Below are 17,226 nucleotides of genomic sequence, written 5' to 3'. Positions count from 1 at the left end.
CTTCCTTCCTCCCCCTGCCACCCCCAGTTCAACAAGCACTTACTTGGCAATCCTCAAAGATGAGAAAATAAAGCACCTCAAACACTATTTAATACCAAATAGGCCATCTGATATACATTAGTCTCCGTTCTTCCGTGATCTGCTGACACCGGTGCACCTTGGGTACCTCCATCCCAGCCTTGGTCCCCATCTCCCACCCACCTCCCCACTTCCCCACTTCCTGGGTCAGGTCCCAGATGTGCCCAAGAAAATGGGGAGCAGGTTGTAACTAACAAATGTGTCCCTACCCCCTTGCCCCATGCCCCAGCCCAGGGTGCCCACCCAGAGGCATCTGGAATCACTTAACAAACACATTTGAGCACACTGGTCTTCAGAAATGGGGTAGAGAGAGCCTAGGGAGAGAAGCTGGGATAACAGCGAAATAAGTAGCAGCAGCAACGACAAAGGTGAATGGTGACGAAGACTGCCGTGATGAGCAGGTACCCTATTAGGGTGAGCTCCACGGCGGAGCGGACCTCGGGGTCTGAGAATGAGACCTTGTAGTGCCCCCGCGATGTCACACCCAGTCGGAACCCAGCGATCCGCACACCTTGTCGCCAGCAGTAGTAGATGCCCCTGTCGTTCAGCTGGGTGAAGCGGATGTGGAGGTGATTGCCATGGTCGATGAACACTCTCATGGACCTGTTGACGCCCTTCAAGTACTGAGTGCGATAGAAGCACTGGTGGTCCTTGTCCCAGGCCACAGCATGCTCCGGCCGGGCCCCCGGACAGGAGATGATGAGCCCATGGCCCAGCCTTTGCTGGTGGTACTGAATGGGCACCTGGGGCACCCAGGGCCGGCTGCCCGCTTTGGACAGGTAGTTGAAAATGGCCATCACGCCCCGACGGGCCGTCGTCGTATTCTTGCAGGGCACCATGCAGCTCTGAACCAGCAGCTCGGGCGTGTGGTCCTTGGCCTGGGCCTGAAGCTTCCGTGGCACGGCCCGTGAACCACAGGATACCACGTCTGGCAGGGTCTTGCGGTAGCGTGGGGAGAGATCCGGGCTCTGCAGGTAGCACAGGCCAATGCGCCACTGCTCCCCGCGTACCCCGCAGCGGTCGCAGGGGGTCCACTCCCAGAAGGTGGTGAAGACGTGGAGGCTCCCATGGTACTCGTCTGCAAAGGGCTCCTGGCCCAGGTCCTCGAAGGTGGCCACCATCCCCTCACTGCTCTGGATGTCCACGTCGTAGGCATAGAAGTAGTCCCCCTTGCGCGTGCCACAGAAATACAAGCCCGCGTCCTCGGGCTGGGCCCGGAAAACCAGCAGGCTGAACATGCGAATGCTGAAGCGGGCCAGCAGGTCACTGCCCACCCGCACGTGGGCTGCCTCCGTCAGCACGCGCCCGTCAAAGTCCGTCAGAACTGTGGTGTGGCTGCTGCCCAGGCGCTTTTGATAGTACCAGACAACGGCAGGCACCTCCTCGGGCTTACAGTGGCAGGGCAGCTCGAAGCTCATGTCGGCCAGGTAGGCCGCGTTGTCGAACATCAGGAAAGCAGGGCAGGGGGTCCTCTGGAAAATGTCCTCCTTCTCCACAATTTCAAAGGCCTGGAGACTCCCCCACGCCCACAGGAGCACAGCGGCATGGGCCAGGTTCATGCCAGAAGCAGGGAAGGGCCAGAAGGGCCAAGGAGAAACCAAGGCACTAAAGACCTATGGAACTTCTAGAAATCACCGCCAGGAGAGGCATCTTTATGAGGAATGGATTAAGCAGCCAAGCAAAGAAGCAACAATCTGCAGGGAATACAGCAAAGGCAAGGCAACTTACTCCCAGCTGATGTACAAGATGCCCTTCTAAGGTGACAGATGTGATCTCCAGGAAAAACCATTCTAGAACCTGGCCCTCTCTCCCCTTTCTAGAACACTGGCACTCACCCAAGAATGGATCAGGAGAAACTAGAATCAGAAGCAAGGGCTGGACAGGGAAACCCTGCCTCCCAGCTCCAGGCCTTGCCCTGCCTGCCAAGTGGAGAGGTTTTCCTTTTGGTTAGCCAGGGATTGAAGGAAGCCCACCGCCTCCCCATCTTGCCATTGGAAGCAGCCTTGGAGGCTGCTCAGACCTACACTGATGGCTTGGGGCTTTTCCAGACCCAACCTGCCCAGGAACTCAGTCCCGGGGGGGGGGGGGGGATTGCCCCTCAAATAAGGTAACATTTGACCCTTTGTTAATTACATGTCCATTCATTGGTTTTACATTGTAGATACTCTTGTTAAAAGCTATGGAGATCAGTATCTGTTTATCATGGAGGAGGAATGATTTTGCTTTTTCCCTTTCTTGGGCGGAGGCTGTCACTGGAGAAGCCAGCATTTGGTGGGGCACATGCCCATCTCTGAGAGTGATGAGCCACAAGCTTGGCAGCCCCTAAGGATGGGAAGCAAAGCTCTCTTGACTTCCTGGGCCTTTGGCCCTCCTGTGGATCTACACAGTTCAGAATATCGAGCCACAGAGCAGGTGGAGAAGAGGGGAAGATTTGATTCCAGCTTTTGCTCTGAAGATTCTAAGTTGAGAAGGGAAGTGGGTGTGGGTTTCTTCTTACAGTCCTGCAGAGCCCCGTGGACCACCAACACAAGCCTCCGGTGACCACCAGGGGGCTCTAAAGATAACTGGTCCTAAAAGTCCACTTGGTACAGCTCTAGCAGCTCTTGTAGGAGCCTCTCCTCCTCCTGGAGCCCACCAGGCTGCCCCTCCAGAGCCTGCTCCCCCTGGCTGAGACCCTCCTTCACAGGCGTGGGGGCGCCCATGGCCTGCAGCTTCTGAAACAAGCCTTTGCAGCTCGATCTCTCTGCGTGGCTCATCAGGCTCAGATTCAGGGCAAAGCGCCTGGTGCCGGCCAGGCTGCGCAGGATCCCCAGCACCACCAGCCGGTCAGCTGGCCTCACGTGATCAGCCAGTGCCACCAGCAGCTCCCCTAGAAGTCCAAACCCCACGTCCGTCTGGAAAAGCTGGCCCAGCTTGGGACCTCCAATCTGCAGCAGGGCCTGATAGCGCTCCGGCCCACTCCGCAAGTATCGCCGCCAGTCCCGGTAGAACTCTGCTGAGGTCTCTGGCTGCAGCAGTGTTTTCTCCTAGACCACAAAGGAGGAAAAGGGAATCCAGAGGTTTTCCAGCTGCTCTGTGACCACGAGAGGGAGGGGAGCCTGTTGGGATTTCATCTTGGCTCAGCTGCTACTGCTCTCTGAGCACTGGGAAGGCCCTGGTCCATGTGGGTCTCATTTTCAGATGAGAGAGGGTCCTAAAGAACCCAGGCCATCATTTGGGATTTTCAGTTGTACCAGGATTTTCCTAATGATGGATGTGAGAGAAAGTCAGGGTTTACTCTAAGCAGGGCAGAAGGGGTGACTGAAAACCTCGGGAAGAGAGAAAGAACTTGAGGTGAGCGTTAAGGATCCGACAGGCTGGGTCTCCCTCCCAAAACTGGCACAGGACCATTGTACTATAGACCAGAGAACCCGGAGCAACCCAACTCTATCTGTGAATGCAAATCAGAGGGCTGGCCGCAAGAGCCCTGCCTTGCACAGCTTCCTGGTTTGTTCTGTGCGGTTGAACTCACCCCCACCATCTGATGTTGCTTTTCTTTCTGGGACAGGGGCAGAAACCTGCCTCTGTTGGCTTAATGTGAGAAATAAGGAAGTGGTATGTGTCGTAAGAAAACGCACCAGTCGTAAGGACTAGTGGTTTAGGGCAGTGTCCTGCTGGGCCTCACCTACCGGGGAGAAGTCAGTGGTTTCGTCCTGAGAGGACGTTCCCTGAGTAGTGTGACAGTTCCAGGGCACGGTCCTCTTTCCTCCTATCTTGTCTTTCCGCTCCAGTGGCTTCAGATGTGATGCCAGGACAATACCCCTGTGGGCAAAGGACAGGGATTAAGGGATGGACCTAATGCAGTCTGCGGCCGTGCAGTAGCTGGACTCGGCATGATACAGGCCGAGCCTGTCAGCAGGTCAGTGTGACAATAATAAAAATAATAACAGCAGCAACAATAGCTGACAGCTTTTAAGCACTCCTCAGGTCCCAGACATTGTGCTCAGAAGTCTTACATGTAATAACTCATTCAGTCATAGCAATGGCTACTCTCTGTTACAGATGAGGGGCAGAGGCTCAGAGAGACTCAATGACTTGCACAAGATCACACAGGTCGCAGAGGGCAGGACCAGGACTGAGCCCAGAATCGTCTGGCTCTAAAGCACGGGCTCTTATCCACCACAGTGCACCTAATAGGAGGGCCTGAGAAAAATGACATGAAGCCAACCTGAACTCCTCATAGGAAGCCACCCTCTGCTCCACTGCCCGTAACTTGGCAGCGTTCTCCCGCTGGTACTTCTCATCAGCAGTGATTGCAGCCTGCAGCTCTTTCTCCAAAGCCTTGAAGTCAATGGTGTCATTCCTCTCCATGGCCTGTGCCTGGGAAGGCAAAGGGAATGGACACAAGAGGAAAGTCAATAACAGAGGAAAGAGAGTGCACCTGGATTCTTTGCTAGCCCACAAAAGGACCCAAAACACTCCGGATAACTTGTCACTCATCTTGGGGAGGGTGTTACAAAAACCTAGTTCTCTATATTGTTACACAGAGAGGATTCGCTTAAGATTCGTTGTCACTGAAAATAGAGTCCTGACTTTCAGTATGGAACCATGCCTTCATTTTTTTTCTGTCTCTAGAAATATTTTAACATCGGCGCATTAGATGAGAACACATTTGTGTCCCGGGATTCAGTCCCATCACTTTTCCACATAGCGAGATGTGCTTGGGCGACCTCTTTAGTTCTGCAGCCTTCGCGTATCTGACGCTGAGGGACCTGTTCTACAGGAAGATCATCTATATGGGCTCCAGTCTTGGCTCTGGCTTTTACTCGGTGTGAGACCCCTTGGAACCTCAGATTCCCGTGCAGTGAGCTAGATGTTGCGGCGGAGTCAGCAGCAGCAGCCCCACGGCAGGTCAGCAGGGCGTCTGCAAGCACACCTATAGCCCTCCCCCTCCACCCCAACGTGCGGAAGCTGAACACCAAGAAGGGGGCTAGACGACCAGTAATTGAACTCAGGTGTTTTGGCTTCTGTCCTGTCCTGAATAAACAGAACTAACCCTCTTGCCCCCCCGACCGTCACCCCAAGAGCCCTGCCCTTGGTTCCCTTGCTTTCTTTCGGGATTGCCAGTTAACCCGGGTACCGCATCGTTCACCGTAGACCAAGGCCAGCGGCTTTGGTTGCCTAGCAACTACTCCAGCACTCTGCCCACGTGATCGGCCCGAAGGCCCCCTTGCAGTGTGGCCCGAGCCGCCTGATCAGACTCGATCCTCTTCAGGCCTCACTCTCTTTGGAGCAGCCCACGCCTCAGTTCGGGGCCCACAACTCCACCGCGCCCGTACTTGTCCGGCGATCCGCGGTCGCCATTGCTCCGAGCTGGTCCTCCGGCAGAGGGCTGTCCTCCGCGGCAGAAACGCGACTGCGGCGTCTGCGGGGGTCCTTCCGGACGCCGGGCGCAGGCGGTGTGGCTGCGTGGGGCGGAAGGCGGTCTCCGGTGGCCTACTTGGAGCTTTTGGCTGAGCAGGAGCGAGGTGAGCTGAGCTGACGCGATCAACGGCAGGGAAAGTTGCTGTGGTGGGATGGGCAACTAAGTAATGTCAGATCTGGGAGAGGCTTTATATACTGTCTGCCTTTTCCACTTCACACGTGGGTAAATTGAGGTGTGGAGCGCGAAAGGGAACGAAAGACCCGCCCCCCCCCAACACACATTACAGGATTTCGGGGTTCCTTCATTGCTGACCACCCGTAAAATCCTTTCCGTGGGCTGGGGTTATTCTTTCACTGTTCTGCTAAGCGCCCTCTGTCCTTATTCTGCACCCCTTTGAGAGCCCGCTTTGTAGCGGGAAGTTGCAGGGAGGTGCGGTACCGAGAGGTACTAGCTCTGCGCAGCTGTGGGCGAGTCAGCTATCTTCTCAGTGCCTTGTTGGAGCCATTTCTTCATTCAACAAATACTTACTGAGGCCCTGTATTGTGCCAGGCACTGTTCTGAGTGGGGAAAAATAAAGTGCTTGTTTAAGTTGTGGTTGGGGAGATGACAGTAAACACATCGACAGATGTATTTCAGCTAGTGCTAAATGTTAATAACAGTGAACGTGGGGTTGGAGAGTGTGGGGGCGCTTTTTTAGAGTGACAAGTGAAGGTGTCTCAGAAAACGTGACATTTCTATAGAGACCTGAGTGAAATGAAAGAACAAGGTATAAATAATCCAAAAGAAGAGCATTTGAGAGGAGAAGAGCGAGTACAATGGCCCTGAAGCAGAAATTACCTTGGTTTGTCCCGTGAACAGCCCTGTATAAAAATGTTGGCAGTCACTTCATTGATTTTGGGAGAGTGAAATGAGCGTAGATGTGATAGCTCTTTGGAAGTGTAAAGAATCTCCACCCTGGAGATTCTGTGAAAGTTATACCACCCTGACTGGTGTGGCTCAGTTCGTTGGAGCATTGTCTCCTGGACTAAAGAGGGTCGCAGGTTCGAGTCCCCGTCAGGGCACATACCCAGGTTGCAGGTTTGCTCCCTGTTTGGGGTGTGTACGAGAAGGCAACCAGTTGCACCCAATTGATCTGTCTGTCTTTCATTAGTTACTAGTCTGTGGAGCTCTTAATTCTGTATTTTATCTACAGTCAGCACTCAACAGGTTGCATGGAGGGAGGCAGAAGGATTAACCTAGGGCAAGAAATAACAGTATCTCAAAATTAAACATTCCATTCACTTAATATTTAACAGTGACTACTGATGTGCACACAGGGTCCCGGGAGTCAAGAATGGCCATAAAATAATGTTAACTAACATTTATTGAGCCTAGGACTCTGATAAATTCTTTACACAGACTATTTTGTTTAATGCTCACAATCTTTCATGCCATGCAAATTGTTCGCTCCATTTTCCAGTTGAGGAAACACGTTTAGAGAGAAGAAGCAACTTACCTGAAGTTGCACAGTTACGAAGTGACAAAGTTAGGAATCACATCCAAGTCTTCCTGCTCCAGAGCCCAGGCCCTTAGCCCATGCTCTGCTGTGTTGTTTATTACTTGTAAGCTCTAGAGTTGTTGGTGATGGTGAGTAGTACAGGTAACTGCCGTGCAGAACCGCTTAATGCTGACAAAGGTGCAGAAGGCCGTAGCAGCGTAGGCGAATGGGAAATTGAGGATCTAGGAAGGCTTGAAAGAGGTGGTGTTTGAACCGTACTTCAAATAGAATTTCAGTAATTGAAGTACAGAAAACCCACAAAACACTTACCAATTACAAAGAGAACACAAGTAACTTTACAGTAGAAAAGCCTGGCAGACACCAGTGTAATTGAGTGATTAAGGTAACATCCCCACTGAGGGGACAAATTAAATCATGTACTGCCCTGGCCAGTGTGGCTTGGTTGGAGCATCATCCCGTCCGTAATCAGAGGGTTGCAGGTTCAATTCCCGGTCAGGGTGCATACAAGAGGACGGGAGGCAACCAATTGGTGTTTGCCTCTTACATTGATGTTTCTCTTTCTCCCTTGCTCTCTCTGAAAAAATAAAATAAAATCATGTACCACCTGATAGGAGATGTAGTAAAAAGAACACACCATCACTTCTGTGATATTCCTGCCAGAAATGCATAACCTTAATCTAATCATGAGGAAACATCAGACAAACCCAAGTTAAGGGACATTCTACAAACTCGCTAGCCTGTGATCCTCAAAAGTGTGAAGTCATAAAAGTCGAGGAAAGACCCAGGAACTGTTCCAGAGGGAAAGAGACTAAAACCAAGACAACTGAATGCCAGCTTGTGGTCCTGGGCTGGATGGACCCTTTGCTGTGCAGGACGCCATTGGGCCAGTTTGTGAAATTCGGGGTCTGTGGATTAGGTGGTAGTAACGTCTCTGATTCTCTGATTTTGATGGTTGTGTTATGATTACGTAGGGGAATGTTCTTGTTTGTCGGGACCCCACACACTAAAGCACAGTTGGCAGACCTTTTCTGTAGTAAATATGTTAGGCTTTCTGGGCCATATGGGCCCAGCTGCAGCTACGCAGCTCTGCTGATACAGCGTGAAAGCAGCCATAGACGATATGGATGAATGAGCAGGGCTGTGTTCCCATGTGGCTGTTTTTGTAGACGTTGAAATTTGAATTTCATATAATTTTCGTAGATCATCAAATAGTATTCCTTTGATTTTTCTCCTCCTTGAAAGCGTGAAAGGCATTCTTAGCTGGAGGGCTGTGTGCAGTCAGGCCGCAGGCCAGGCATTTGACGTAGGCCGCAGTGTGCCAGCCCCTGCACTGAAGTCTTAGGTGCTGATGAGGTGTTGTGTCAGCGATGTATATGCAAATAATTTAGGGGAAAAAAAGTTTACTGATTTTGAGACCTGCTGGTATTAAGTTATTTTCCATTTCTTTAGCATTACAAAAAGAAGAGAATGGAGGGGAGAGTACAGGGCTTCGGGGAGCAGCCGGTAGAGGCGATTGCAGAGGGTGATTGCAGAGGCGATGCGTAAAGGGATCTGGTCCACTGTAAGCCTGGACAGCTGGGGCCATATCATGGAGGCCCTGCTACCATGCCAGAATCTGACTCCTCTTCTTGAATTTTAGCATCATGGATACTGACTTGTATGATGAGTTTGGGAATTATATTGGACCAGAGCTAGATTCTGATGAAGACGATGATGAGTTGGGCAGAGAGACCAAAGATCTTGATGAGGTAAGACAAATATATTGCTTTTTTCCTTCTCTTTTAAAAAATAAAGCAATAAAGTACCGAGTCCTCTGTGCTCCCATAAAACCTGTGTACATGTTTTTGCCCTGTTCATAATATGACTAACTGCTCTGACCAGTGTGGCTCAGTTGGTTGGGGCATCATCCTGTAGACCGAAGGGTCACTGATTCAATTCCTGGTCAGGGCGCATGCCCAGGTTGCAGGTTTGATCCCCAGTTGGGCTGCGTATGAGAAGGCAACCAAGTTGACGTTTCTCTTTCTCTCCCTCTCTCTCCCTCTCTCTCCCTCTCTCTCCCTCTCTCTCTCCCTCTCTCTCCCTCTCTCTCCCTCTCTCTCTCCCTCTCTCTCTCCCTCTCTCTCTCCCTCTCTCTCTCCCTCTCTCTCTCCCTCCCTCTCTCTCTCCCTCTCTCTCCCTCTCTCTCCCTCTCTCTCCCTCTCTCTCCCTCTCTCTCCCTCTCTCTCCCTCTCTCTCCCTCTCTCTCCCTCTCTCTCCCTCTCTCTCCCTCCCCCTCCCTCCCCCTCCCTCCCCCTCCCTCCTTCTCCCTCCTTCTCCTTCCCTCTCCCTCCCTCTCCCTCCCCCTCCCTCCCTCTCTCTCCCTCTCCCTCCCTCTCCCTTCTTCTCCCTCCCTCTCCCTCCCTCTTTCTCCATCTCTCCCTCCTTCCCATCTTCCCTCTCTCCCTCTCCCCTCCCCTTCCTTTCTCTCTAGAAGCAGTGAAAAAATGCCCTCAGGAGGGGATAAATAAATAAAGTATAATATGACTTACTGGGGTCTTACACTGCACCTAACCTAAGAACTTAGCTACTGAAGTTCCAAAAGGAAATAAAAGACAGTCGCTTTTTCCAACCGCAGCTGCACTGGGAACTTTCCCATAAGCTCAGATTTTGAAAGACGCTTAAAAGCAATAGAAAGCGAAGGTGCAGATGCCTACGACTCCCCTTCAGGGGGGCTATGGAGGGTGAAGTCCAGAATGGTCAGAGGCTTGCAAAGACACCAAAGGTGGCTTTTCTGTTTTAGCAATGTTCAGAGCAAGAAGTCAACAGGCCCACTGCTCATCAGTGGGGGTGTGACATTAGGAAAACATTAGGGAAGCCGAACAAATGTCCCAGCTGCCCTCTGTCTTCTGTATCAGGGTAAATGTCCTTCAAACTAGAAAAGGGAGAGCAGGCACCGGAGAAAGGACATCGAAGCCACATAGGTGAAGTGAAAAGAGAGCATCTTGCAGCCTTGGATGCAGTCAAAGCTCCAGGCCCAGATGCACCAGGTGCTGGGTGGGGTGGTGGGGGAGGCCTTGCAGGGGTTAGCTGAAAGCCCCCGCGGTCATCCCATAGAAACTGGACACTGGCTGTGGCGCTAGAAAGTGAATCAGGCGACTCGTCCTGCTTTTCAAACATGGAGAGGAGGCACTGCTTGCAGAAACTACAGGTTCGCGTGATACGCATCTGTGGTAAAAATTATGGAAGGGAGTTTTAAAACATGACGGCGAACACTTAGTAAGCTCGTATGAGTTTTTTTTTTTTTAATTTTCCTTTTACAGTGACGAGATTGAGGTATAAGTTAAGGGTCCGCTATAGGTATTATGTATCTTGATCTGGGCAAGGCATTTAATGTCTTATTTTTTCTTATTAACCAATTATTTTCTCTTTAGAAATACTGTTTTAAAGAGAAAATTTTCATTACACAAGTAATGCATGCACACATTCTCACTCACACCAGAGAGATGGAAAGTATTCGTGGTTCTCACTCCACTGCACTCCCCTCCCTGAGAGAGCCACTGTGTCTCCTGACATTCTTGTGGGAAGGACATGGGCTGGGTCACAATCCGAAAAGAGGTCACAGCCACCGAACAATGGTACCAGAGGGTTTTTGATTAATGGGTCGCGGCCAGAGCTCTTGGGACACGCCCCAGGCATCTGCGCTTGGTCCCGTCCTTTTAACCTTTTTGTCAGTGACTTAGGTGAAGATAGAGAAGTTTATAAAACTTGCACGTCACACAAGCTAACATATTGGGTAACGGAATCTAAATTCAAAATGATCCCAACAAACTTGAATTCCAGGCTAAATAAAGCCCAAGAATTTGTTCATTAAGTATTTATGGAGCACTTACTATTTGCAAGGAATCATGATGCAGAGAGAGGCGAGGCATTGTCCCCGCCCCCAGGAACCTCGTGCTTGCCAGGGGAGATGAAGTACATACAGAAGTGCCTGTGATACGGGACAGCGAAGGACAAGTGCCGTCTAAGGCATATTAAGTGATATTCCTGGTAACAGGATCTAAGGAGGGATTAGTCCTGGCTGGGAACACCAAGAAAGGTATCTGAGGAAGCCACATTCACAGTGAACCTGAGGAATGGGAGGCGTCTGTAGAGACAGAAGGTAGAATAATTAGTGATTGTCTGGGCTGGGGCGTGGATGGGGGAGTGATGGCTGAAGGGCACAGAGTTTCTTTTCGGGTGACAGAAATGATCTAAAGTTGATTGTGGTGATGGTTGCACAACTCAATATACTAAAAACCACTGAATTATGCACATAAAATTGATGAATTTCATGGAACCCGAATTACATCTCACTAAAGCCGTTAATAACAACAAACAGAATGGTTAGGCTGTGTGTGGTCGCTTCCACCTCGGTACAGAAGGTCAAGTTCATTGCAGTCAAGTTCACGCACCACGTTATTGCTTGTGCAAGGCTCTGCTCTTGTTCCATGAACATGTTCCTTTTTATCTCATTCTCATACCTGTTGCCATAGTAGTTGATCTAATGTACGTGTGTTTTTTGTTTGTATAGTTGCATTGTGCGTGTGTATTAAAGTAAATGGAATCATATTATCTGCCTCATTCCGTGTCTTACTTTTGCCCACTCAGCGTGGGACAAGAGATGCATTTTAGGATCTGTCTCTGTTGCTGTGTGTGTCTTAATCTGAGGCATCTCATCTCTCTGGTGCGTGTTACTTAGTGATGGGCACCTAGGTAACCTGCCATCAGCTTTCCCTCGACACAAATAATACCACAGTGCATGTTCTCACTTTTATGCGCAGTGTGCAAATGTCTTTGGGTTATATTCCCCAAAGCAGAGTTGCCGATCATAGGATCATACATACACACACACATACTACATGTGTATACATGCATGTGTTTGTGCTTCATGTGTATATAGTTTGTTCGTCTGTCTGGACTAAGTGCTGTCAGGTTACTCTTCAGCATGGCTGCACCAGTTCACACTCCTGCTGGCAGGAGGAGTCCTGTAGCCTCCTGGTCCACATGGGGTGCGTCGATTTTCAAAACCATTCTTTGTTGAAGGTATGTAGTAGCAGAGAGATAGGATTTTATTGGAGACTACAAAGGAGTGTGGTGAGCAGGGGCCCGGGGGGGGGTGCTAAGAGGAAATGATTTCTGCTTTGACTGCCGACACACAGTCGCTGGAGGATGGTTGTGGGTGTGAAGTGGGGTGTGGGGGGCAGACCATGGAAGGCCTTGAATGGAGAACTGGGAGTAAGGCGTGGCATGATCCAAGTAAGACGCCGGGACCCTCCTTGTAGCGCGGGGAGGCTCGGGAGGCCTGCAGAAACCCTTCGCAGCGGAGGAGCGCAGAGGTGCGGGTTTGGCCCGCAGTGTGGATGAGGGGGCTGGACGACCAGGGGAACACTGGTTGTGACAGATGCAGGGAGAGGATAAAAGATGCTTGTTTAGCTTCATCTTAGACTTGTCAGGCTTGAGCTTCTGTTAGGACACTCAGGTAGAAATAGTTACAGGTAGTTGGGAATTATTACATGAAATCCTACACTTAGATTCAAAATACTTTCAGCAGTATGGGACGGGAGGAAACTGGCTTGATGGCTAGTTAATCTCCCTCCTTCCAGTATATTCTCAGTATGGGGACCAGAGTGAATCTTTTTAAAACAAGCCTGATCACATTAGTCCTCTGCTCAGAGCGAATGGAGCGGGTTTCTCAGCCTCGGCACCGTTGACATCGGGGCCCTTGCGTCTGGTTCCTTTCACGCAGTATAATGTCTTCAAGATTTATCAGTGTTGCAGCATGTGTAAGTATTTCTTTTTGCTGCCAAATAAGATTCCATCGTGTGGATGCACCTCACTTTATGTATCCAGTCATCAGCGGATTGACATTTGGGTTGTTCGCACTTTGTGACTGTATCATGAACCGTGCCGCTGTGAGCATTTGTTTACACGTTTTTGTGTGAATGTAAGTTTTCATCTGTCTTGGGCATGTACCTAGGAATGGAATTGCTGGGTCACATGGTAACTCGGTGTTTAAAATTTAAATACTTATTTTTAGAGAGAGAGGAAGGGAAGGAGAAAGGGAGGGAAACATCAATGTGTGGTTGCCTCTCACGCACACCCAACTGGGGACCTGGCCCACAACCCAGGCATGTGCCTTGCCTGGGAATCGAACCGGTGACCCTTGGGTTCACAGGCCCTTGCTTCATCCACTGTGCTACACCAGCCAGGGTGGTGGTTAACATTTGAGGAACTATCAAATTATTCTACAAAGTGGCCGCACCATTTTTACATTCCCGCCAGCAGCATGTGAGGGTTTCGATTTCTCCACATCCTCACCAACACCTGTTATTTTTATCAGAAAAGTATTTTTTTGGAAACAATTCTGTGAATCTTAAGTGAAAAATTTAAGGGTCTGGACTTATTCCCAGTTTCTTCCTCTGCTTCCTGGTTTCTGCTCTGGGAAGGAGTTATTTTTTCCCTTAAGAGGGCGTGTTGCGATAAGCCATTTGTCCAATCTCCATTCTCTTGTGACCCGTGGCCCACTTTAGGAGGGGGCTGGTTAGAGTGAGGAGCCACAGCTCTTCGTGCAGGATCAGGCAGGCGTGCACCCTGACCCCCCGATCTAGCACGGAACTCAAAACCAGAAGCTGTCACACACGGGAAGTCGTTGCTCTTACCTCGTGTGCTGTCCATCGTGGAGCAGGAGAAGGGCATGCCTCTCACAGCCTCCTTCCCTCCCTTGCTTTCAGATGGATGACGACGATGATGACGATGACGTGGGTGATCACGACGAGGACCACCCGGGGATGGAGGTGGTGCTGCACGAGGACAAGAAGTACTACCCCACCGCCGAAGAGGTGTACGGCCCTGAGGTGGAGACCATAGTCCAGGAGGAAGACACTCAGCCTCTCACAGGTACGGCAGGTGCCCGAGGTCGTGCTAGGTGGCACGGAAGCGAGGACACTGCATTTTGTAGCCATCGCAGTCTTGAGAGTTCAGCGAATGAATTGATCAGTTTGTCGGTGCCGTTTCTGGTTTGAGATTCCGTTAACCCTGTTTTAATAGTCGGTAAAACTCATAGCTTTTTTCTGAGGAAATAAGAGACACTTCTTTATTTATCTAACATCTGTTGAGGTGCTTGAAGACTGTTTTTAAATTCTCTCCCAGTCTGATGTGTTTTACATCCAAATAATCCCAATCCTCACGATGCTTAGTTTCTAGGTAGTTTCTAAGTTTTATAAATACAAGGAGCTTTGAACTGACATTGACCTCAACCTGTATCCAGTCCCCCTCCCTTTCTCCCATGAAATAACGTCCAAACTCAGACCACAATTCAAGATCCTTTATTGTCTTCTACGAAACAGCATTCCCAGAACTTTCTCAGCATCTGAGCAATCCTGGAGAGTAACATAAATTGGTATCATGTGTCATGCATTCCGAAAGCTCAGCCTAGTGGAATCGAGCTCTGTATTTTTATGTTTTCTGCCTACCTGCACATCAATAATCTTTTTTCCCCCCAGAACCTATTATTAAGCCAGTGAAAACCAAGAAATTCACTCTGATGGAGCAGACATTACCTGTCACCGTGTATGAAATGGAGTAAGTTACAGTGTCTCTCAGCCTCTCTTCATAAATAACGTGGGTTTGTTCTTTTTATGGGGGTGGAGGAGGTGGTTTGTGGTTGAAGTAGCCAGTGAACTGCATAAGCAAAATCTCTCCCTGCAATTTGCCAAGACTTCCTTCAGTTTATGCGGTTACTGGGACATTTAGTTTCAGCCGTAACTTTTCTCTTCACTTTCATCCAGATCTCAGCTGTTTCCTCTTCTTCCAAATCTTCAGTTTGGTATTGATGGCCAGCCTTTTGGACAGAGAGTGCCGAGTGTTACAGTTGTCAATATTGGGCCACCAGAGCCTATTTTGACCCAAAGTTGCTAGGTAGTTTGGGAACATAACAATTCTGTGTTGAAAAGGAGCGCACAAGTAGGTAGATGTACAGGGTGGGGCAAGAGTAGGTTCACAGTCACGTGCGTACTCGAAACAGAGTTTATTCTTGTATTATTGTTGATTAATTTTGTGTTTTCCGTAGAAACGACTGTTAACCTGCTGTTGCCAACCCTGTGTGTATAGAGTGATTTAGACCCTTCCAGCTATTCGGGGAAACACTGCAACTGTCGAAAGGCAGCTGCAGGGCCCTCACGAGCTCAAGTGCTTCTGACTTATTCTTAGACAATGAGACTTTTTCAACCACGTTGTTACTGCGTACGCCCGAAAGAGTGGGGTCCTTGTCTCACACTGAGCTCACCCACCGTCATAGAGACATTTTGCTTGTTTGTTTTAAATAAACTTTTTATTTATTGATTTTAGAGAGAGAAAGGAAGAGAGATGGTGAGTTGTTGTTGGACTCATTGATGCATTCATTGGTTGCTTCTTGTATGCGCCTCAACCAGGGATCGAACCCGAACCCGCAACCTTGGTGTATCAGGACGACACTGTAACCAATTGAGCCACCCAGATAGACACTTTCGAAACAGCTTTTCAGCTGTCTTCAGAGCTTGCTTTATATTCCTTTCTGTTCTCAGTGGTGATGTTTTTAAATCTCCAGTCTTTGAAAGCTGACTGGACTTTTTTTTGAAGAGCCAAAGTCACCTAAAGGCTACTTGTCATAAGCAATGTGGGTGGTAAGCGAGGAAGACAGGGCTGGTTTTGATCAAGATGGGAGTACTCTGCTTGGCGTTGGTTTTCTTTTTCTTTGTTTTTTGTTCTTTAGATTTTATGTGTTTATTTTTAGAGAGAGGGGAAGGGCAGGAGAAAGAGGGAGAGAAACATCAGTGTGTGAGAAAAACATCCATCAGTTGTGTCTCGAATGCTCCCAACTGGGGGCCTGGCCTGCAACCCAGGCACGTGCCCTGACTGGGAATCGAACCAGCAACCTTTCAGCACTGAATCCACTGAGACACACCAGCCAGGGCAGCATTGTTAATAAGATGACACTTTTTTGTTACTTAGCTCTTAGGACAGTTTCAAAAGAGAAGATGCCAAAGTTATTTCAAGTCCCCTTAACATCAGTGGAATAAATAGATGACAAATAACCTGAAGATTTTGAAAGGGACCGTACTCATGTAGGTGTGTTAGTTCTGGTATTTGTTTTGGGTTTTTTTTTCTTGCTTGCTTTTTAAACCTCATTACTCTACTGTTGGAATCCTCCTGACATTTCGCAGATTGTGTCACCGTCGTGGGTAAGTCTGTTCCATTCCCAGAACTGTGTAGATGTGGAAGCTCACGTCTGCCTCTGAGCATTCTCTCGTGGGTCCGCAAGTTGTTCCCTGAACAACTGAAAATACCTACGACACTTTTACACCTCTGCCCATTTGAAAACTTGCGCCAAAGTCCCTCTTCTCATTTCCTGTCTCCTTTCAGTTTTTTGGCGGATCTGATGGATAACTCGGAGCTCATCAGAAACGTGACCCTCTGCGGCCATCTCCATCACGGCAAGGTGAGAACTTTCAGCCACTCGGAACAGGTTTCTCCTCGTTCCTGCTCTTTTCTTAAGCCCTCAGGGTCACAGGTCGGGGTTTGAGCCCAGAAGGCCAGACCTTCAGACTCTGGGGACCTCCGTGCCTATGGTGAAACCTTGCTGTGGAATTCTAGCTTGTCCTCAGCAGTGGGACAAGCTCGTCCTTACTAGGCCTGTCAGGAAGCCGCTCAGGAATGCCTGAGGCTTGTGTCTGCAGCTAGACAGATGAGGGAAAATTGAGCTTTACTCTGATTTTGTGTTTTCATTTCCCTGGGGATGCTTGTCTAAGAAAGACTGCATCTTTCATTTGGAAATAATCCTGTAGCTTCAGTGTTAATTTTTTGCTGACCCCTAACCCTCCCCATTCTCTCCCTCCTCTCCGTGTCCCTAAACGATGCGGTGGGTTGGGAGCTGGGGGGAGGGTGGAATAGATTTTCCTCTGTGGTTGGCAGGTCTTAACCTCCCATTTCCTTTCAGACGTGTTTCGTAGATTGTCTCATAGAGCAGACTCACCCGGAAATCAGAAAGCGCTACGACCAAGATGTAAGTAGAAATTCGATCGAGAGTTTAGGGTGAACCATTCCGAATATACAGGGGTGTGTCTCTCTTCTTCCCCTTCTTCCGGCTTTCTCAGTCATTGTAAAGAATGACACCTACAGAGTGCTGCTTTATAATTGTAATCTGCATTAATAGCCATTAAGAAAATAACTACAACTTTCTCAGGGGCATAAA

The 17,226-nt window shown here is 49.4% G+C and overlaps 3 protein-coding genes across 6 annotated transcripts in view; 1 reads left to right on the top strand and 2 right to left on the bottom strand.

The window, feature by feature from the left end:
• Positions 1–88: 88 nt before the first annotated feature.
• FAM187A (family with sequence similarity 187 member A) lies at positions 89–1,637 on the bottom strand. The gene has a single exon (XM_024553827.4). The coding sequence runs from the start codon at positions 1,635–1,637 to the stop codon at positions 393–395; it is 1,245 nt and encodes a 414-aa protein (XP_024409595.2). The 3' UTR covers positions 89–392.
• A 1,010-nt stretch (positions 1,638–2,647) lies between these two features.
• DNAAF19 (dynein axonemal assembly factor 19) lies at positions 2,648–5,461 on the bottom strand. 4 transcript variants are annotated; one of them, XM_045190013.3, is made up of 4 exons: positions 5,397–5,461; positions 4,286–4,437; positions 3,747–3,879; positions 2,648–3,104 (listed from the first exon to the last, which is right to left on the bottom strand). In XM_045190013.3, the coding sequence occupies exons 2-4, from the start codon at positions 4,426–4,428 to the stop codon at positions 2,649–2,651; spliced, it is 732 nt and encodes a 243-aa protein (XP_045045948.1). In that variant the 5' UTR covers positions 4,429–4,437; positions 5,397–5,461; the 3' UTR covers position 2,648. The 4 variants fall into 4 exon arrangements, with proteins under 4 accessions (XP_045045948.1, XP_045045947.1, XP_045045949.1 ...); XM_045190012.2 differs by lacking the exon at positions 5,397–5,461 and adding an exon at positions 5,151–5,228; XM_045190014.2 differs by lacking the exon at positions 5,397–5,461 and adding an exon at positions 5,114–5,202.
• EFTUD2 (elongation factor Tu GTP binding domain containing 2) overlaps positions 5,353–17,226 on the top strand; it is a 34,714-nt gene continuing 22,840 nt past the window's right edge. Inside the window, exons 1-6 of the mRNA XM_024553602.4 lie at positions 5,353–5,585; positions 8,620–8,728; positions 13,730–13,895; positions 14,501–14,579; positions 16,398–16,473; positions 16,972–17,037. Of these exons, the coding sequence (XP_024409370.1) occupies positions 8,624–8,728; positions 13,730–13,895; positions 14,501–14,579; positions 16,398–16,473; positions 16,972–17,037 (492 nt within the window). The 5' untranslated portion in view covers positions 5,353–5,585; positions 8,620–8,623. The remainder of the gene's footprint in view (positions 5,586–8,619; positions 8,729–13,729; positions 13,896–14,500; positions 14,580–16,397; positions 16,474–16,971; positions 17,038–17,226) is intronic.

Source organism: Desmodus rotundus, chromosome 9 (genome assembly GCF_022682495.2).
Source record: "Desmodus rotundus isolate HL8 chromosome 9, HLdesRot8A.1, whole genome shotgun sequence".
NCBI lineage: Eukaryota > Metazoa > Chordata > Mammalia > Chiroptera > Phyllostomidae > Desmodus > Desmodus rotundus.
This window is presented reverse-complemented; position numbering and strand designations above follow the sequence as displayed.

What these genes read in the sequence shown, in the direction of transcription:
- DNAAF19 (XM_024553992.3), bottom strand. Translation starts at nt 4,557, where the DNA reads ATGAGTGACAAGTTATCCGGAGTGTTTTGGGTCCTTTTGTGGGCTAGC. An exon ending in GCTTCCTATGAGGAGTTCAG is followed by an intron (nt 3,880 to 4,285) that starts GTTGGCTTCATG and finishes CTTTGCCCACAG; the next exon opens with GGGTATTGTCCTGGCATCAC. An exon ending in AAACCACTGACTTCTCCCCG is followed by an intron (nt 3,105 to 3,746) that starts GTAGGTGAGGCC and finishes TTTGTGGTCTAG; the next exon opens with GAGAAAACACTGCTGCAGCC.
- FAM187A (XM_024553827.4), bottom strand. Translation starts at nt 1,637, where the DNA reads ATGAACCTGGCCCATGCCGCTGTGCTCCTGTGGGCGTGGGGGAGTCTC.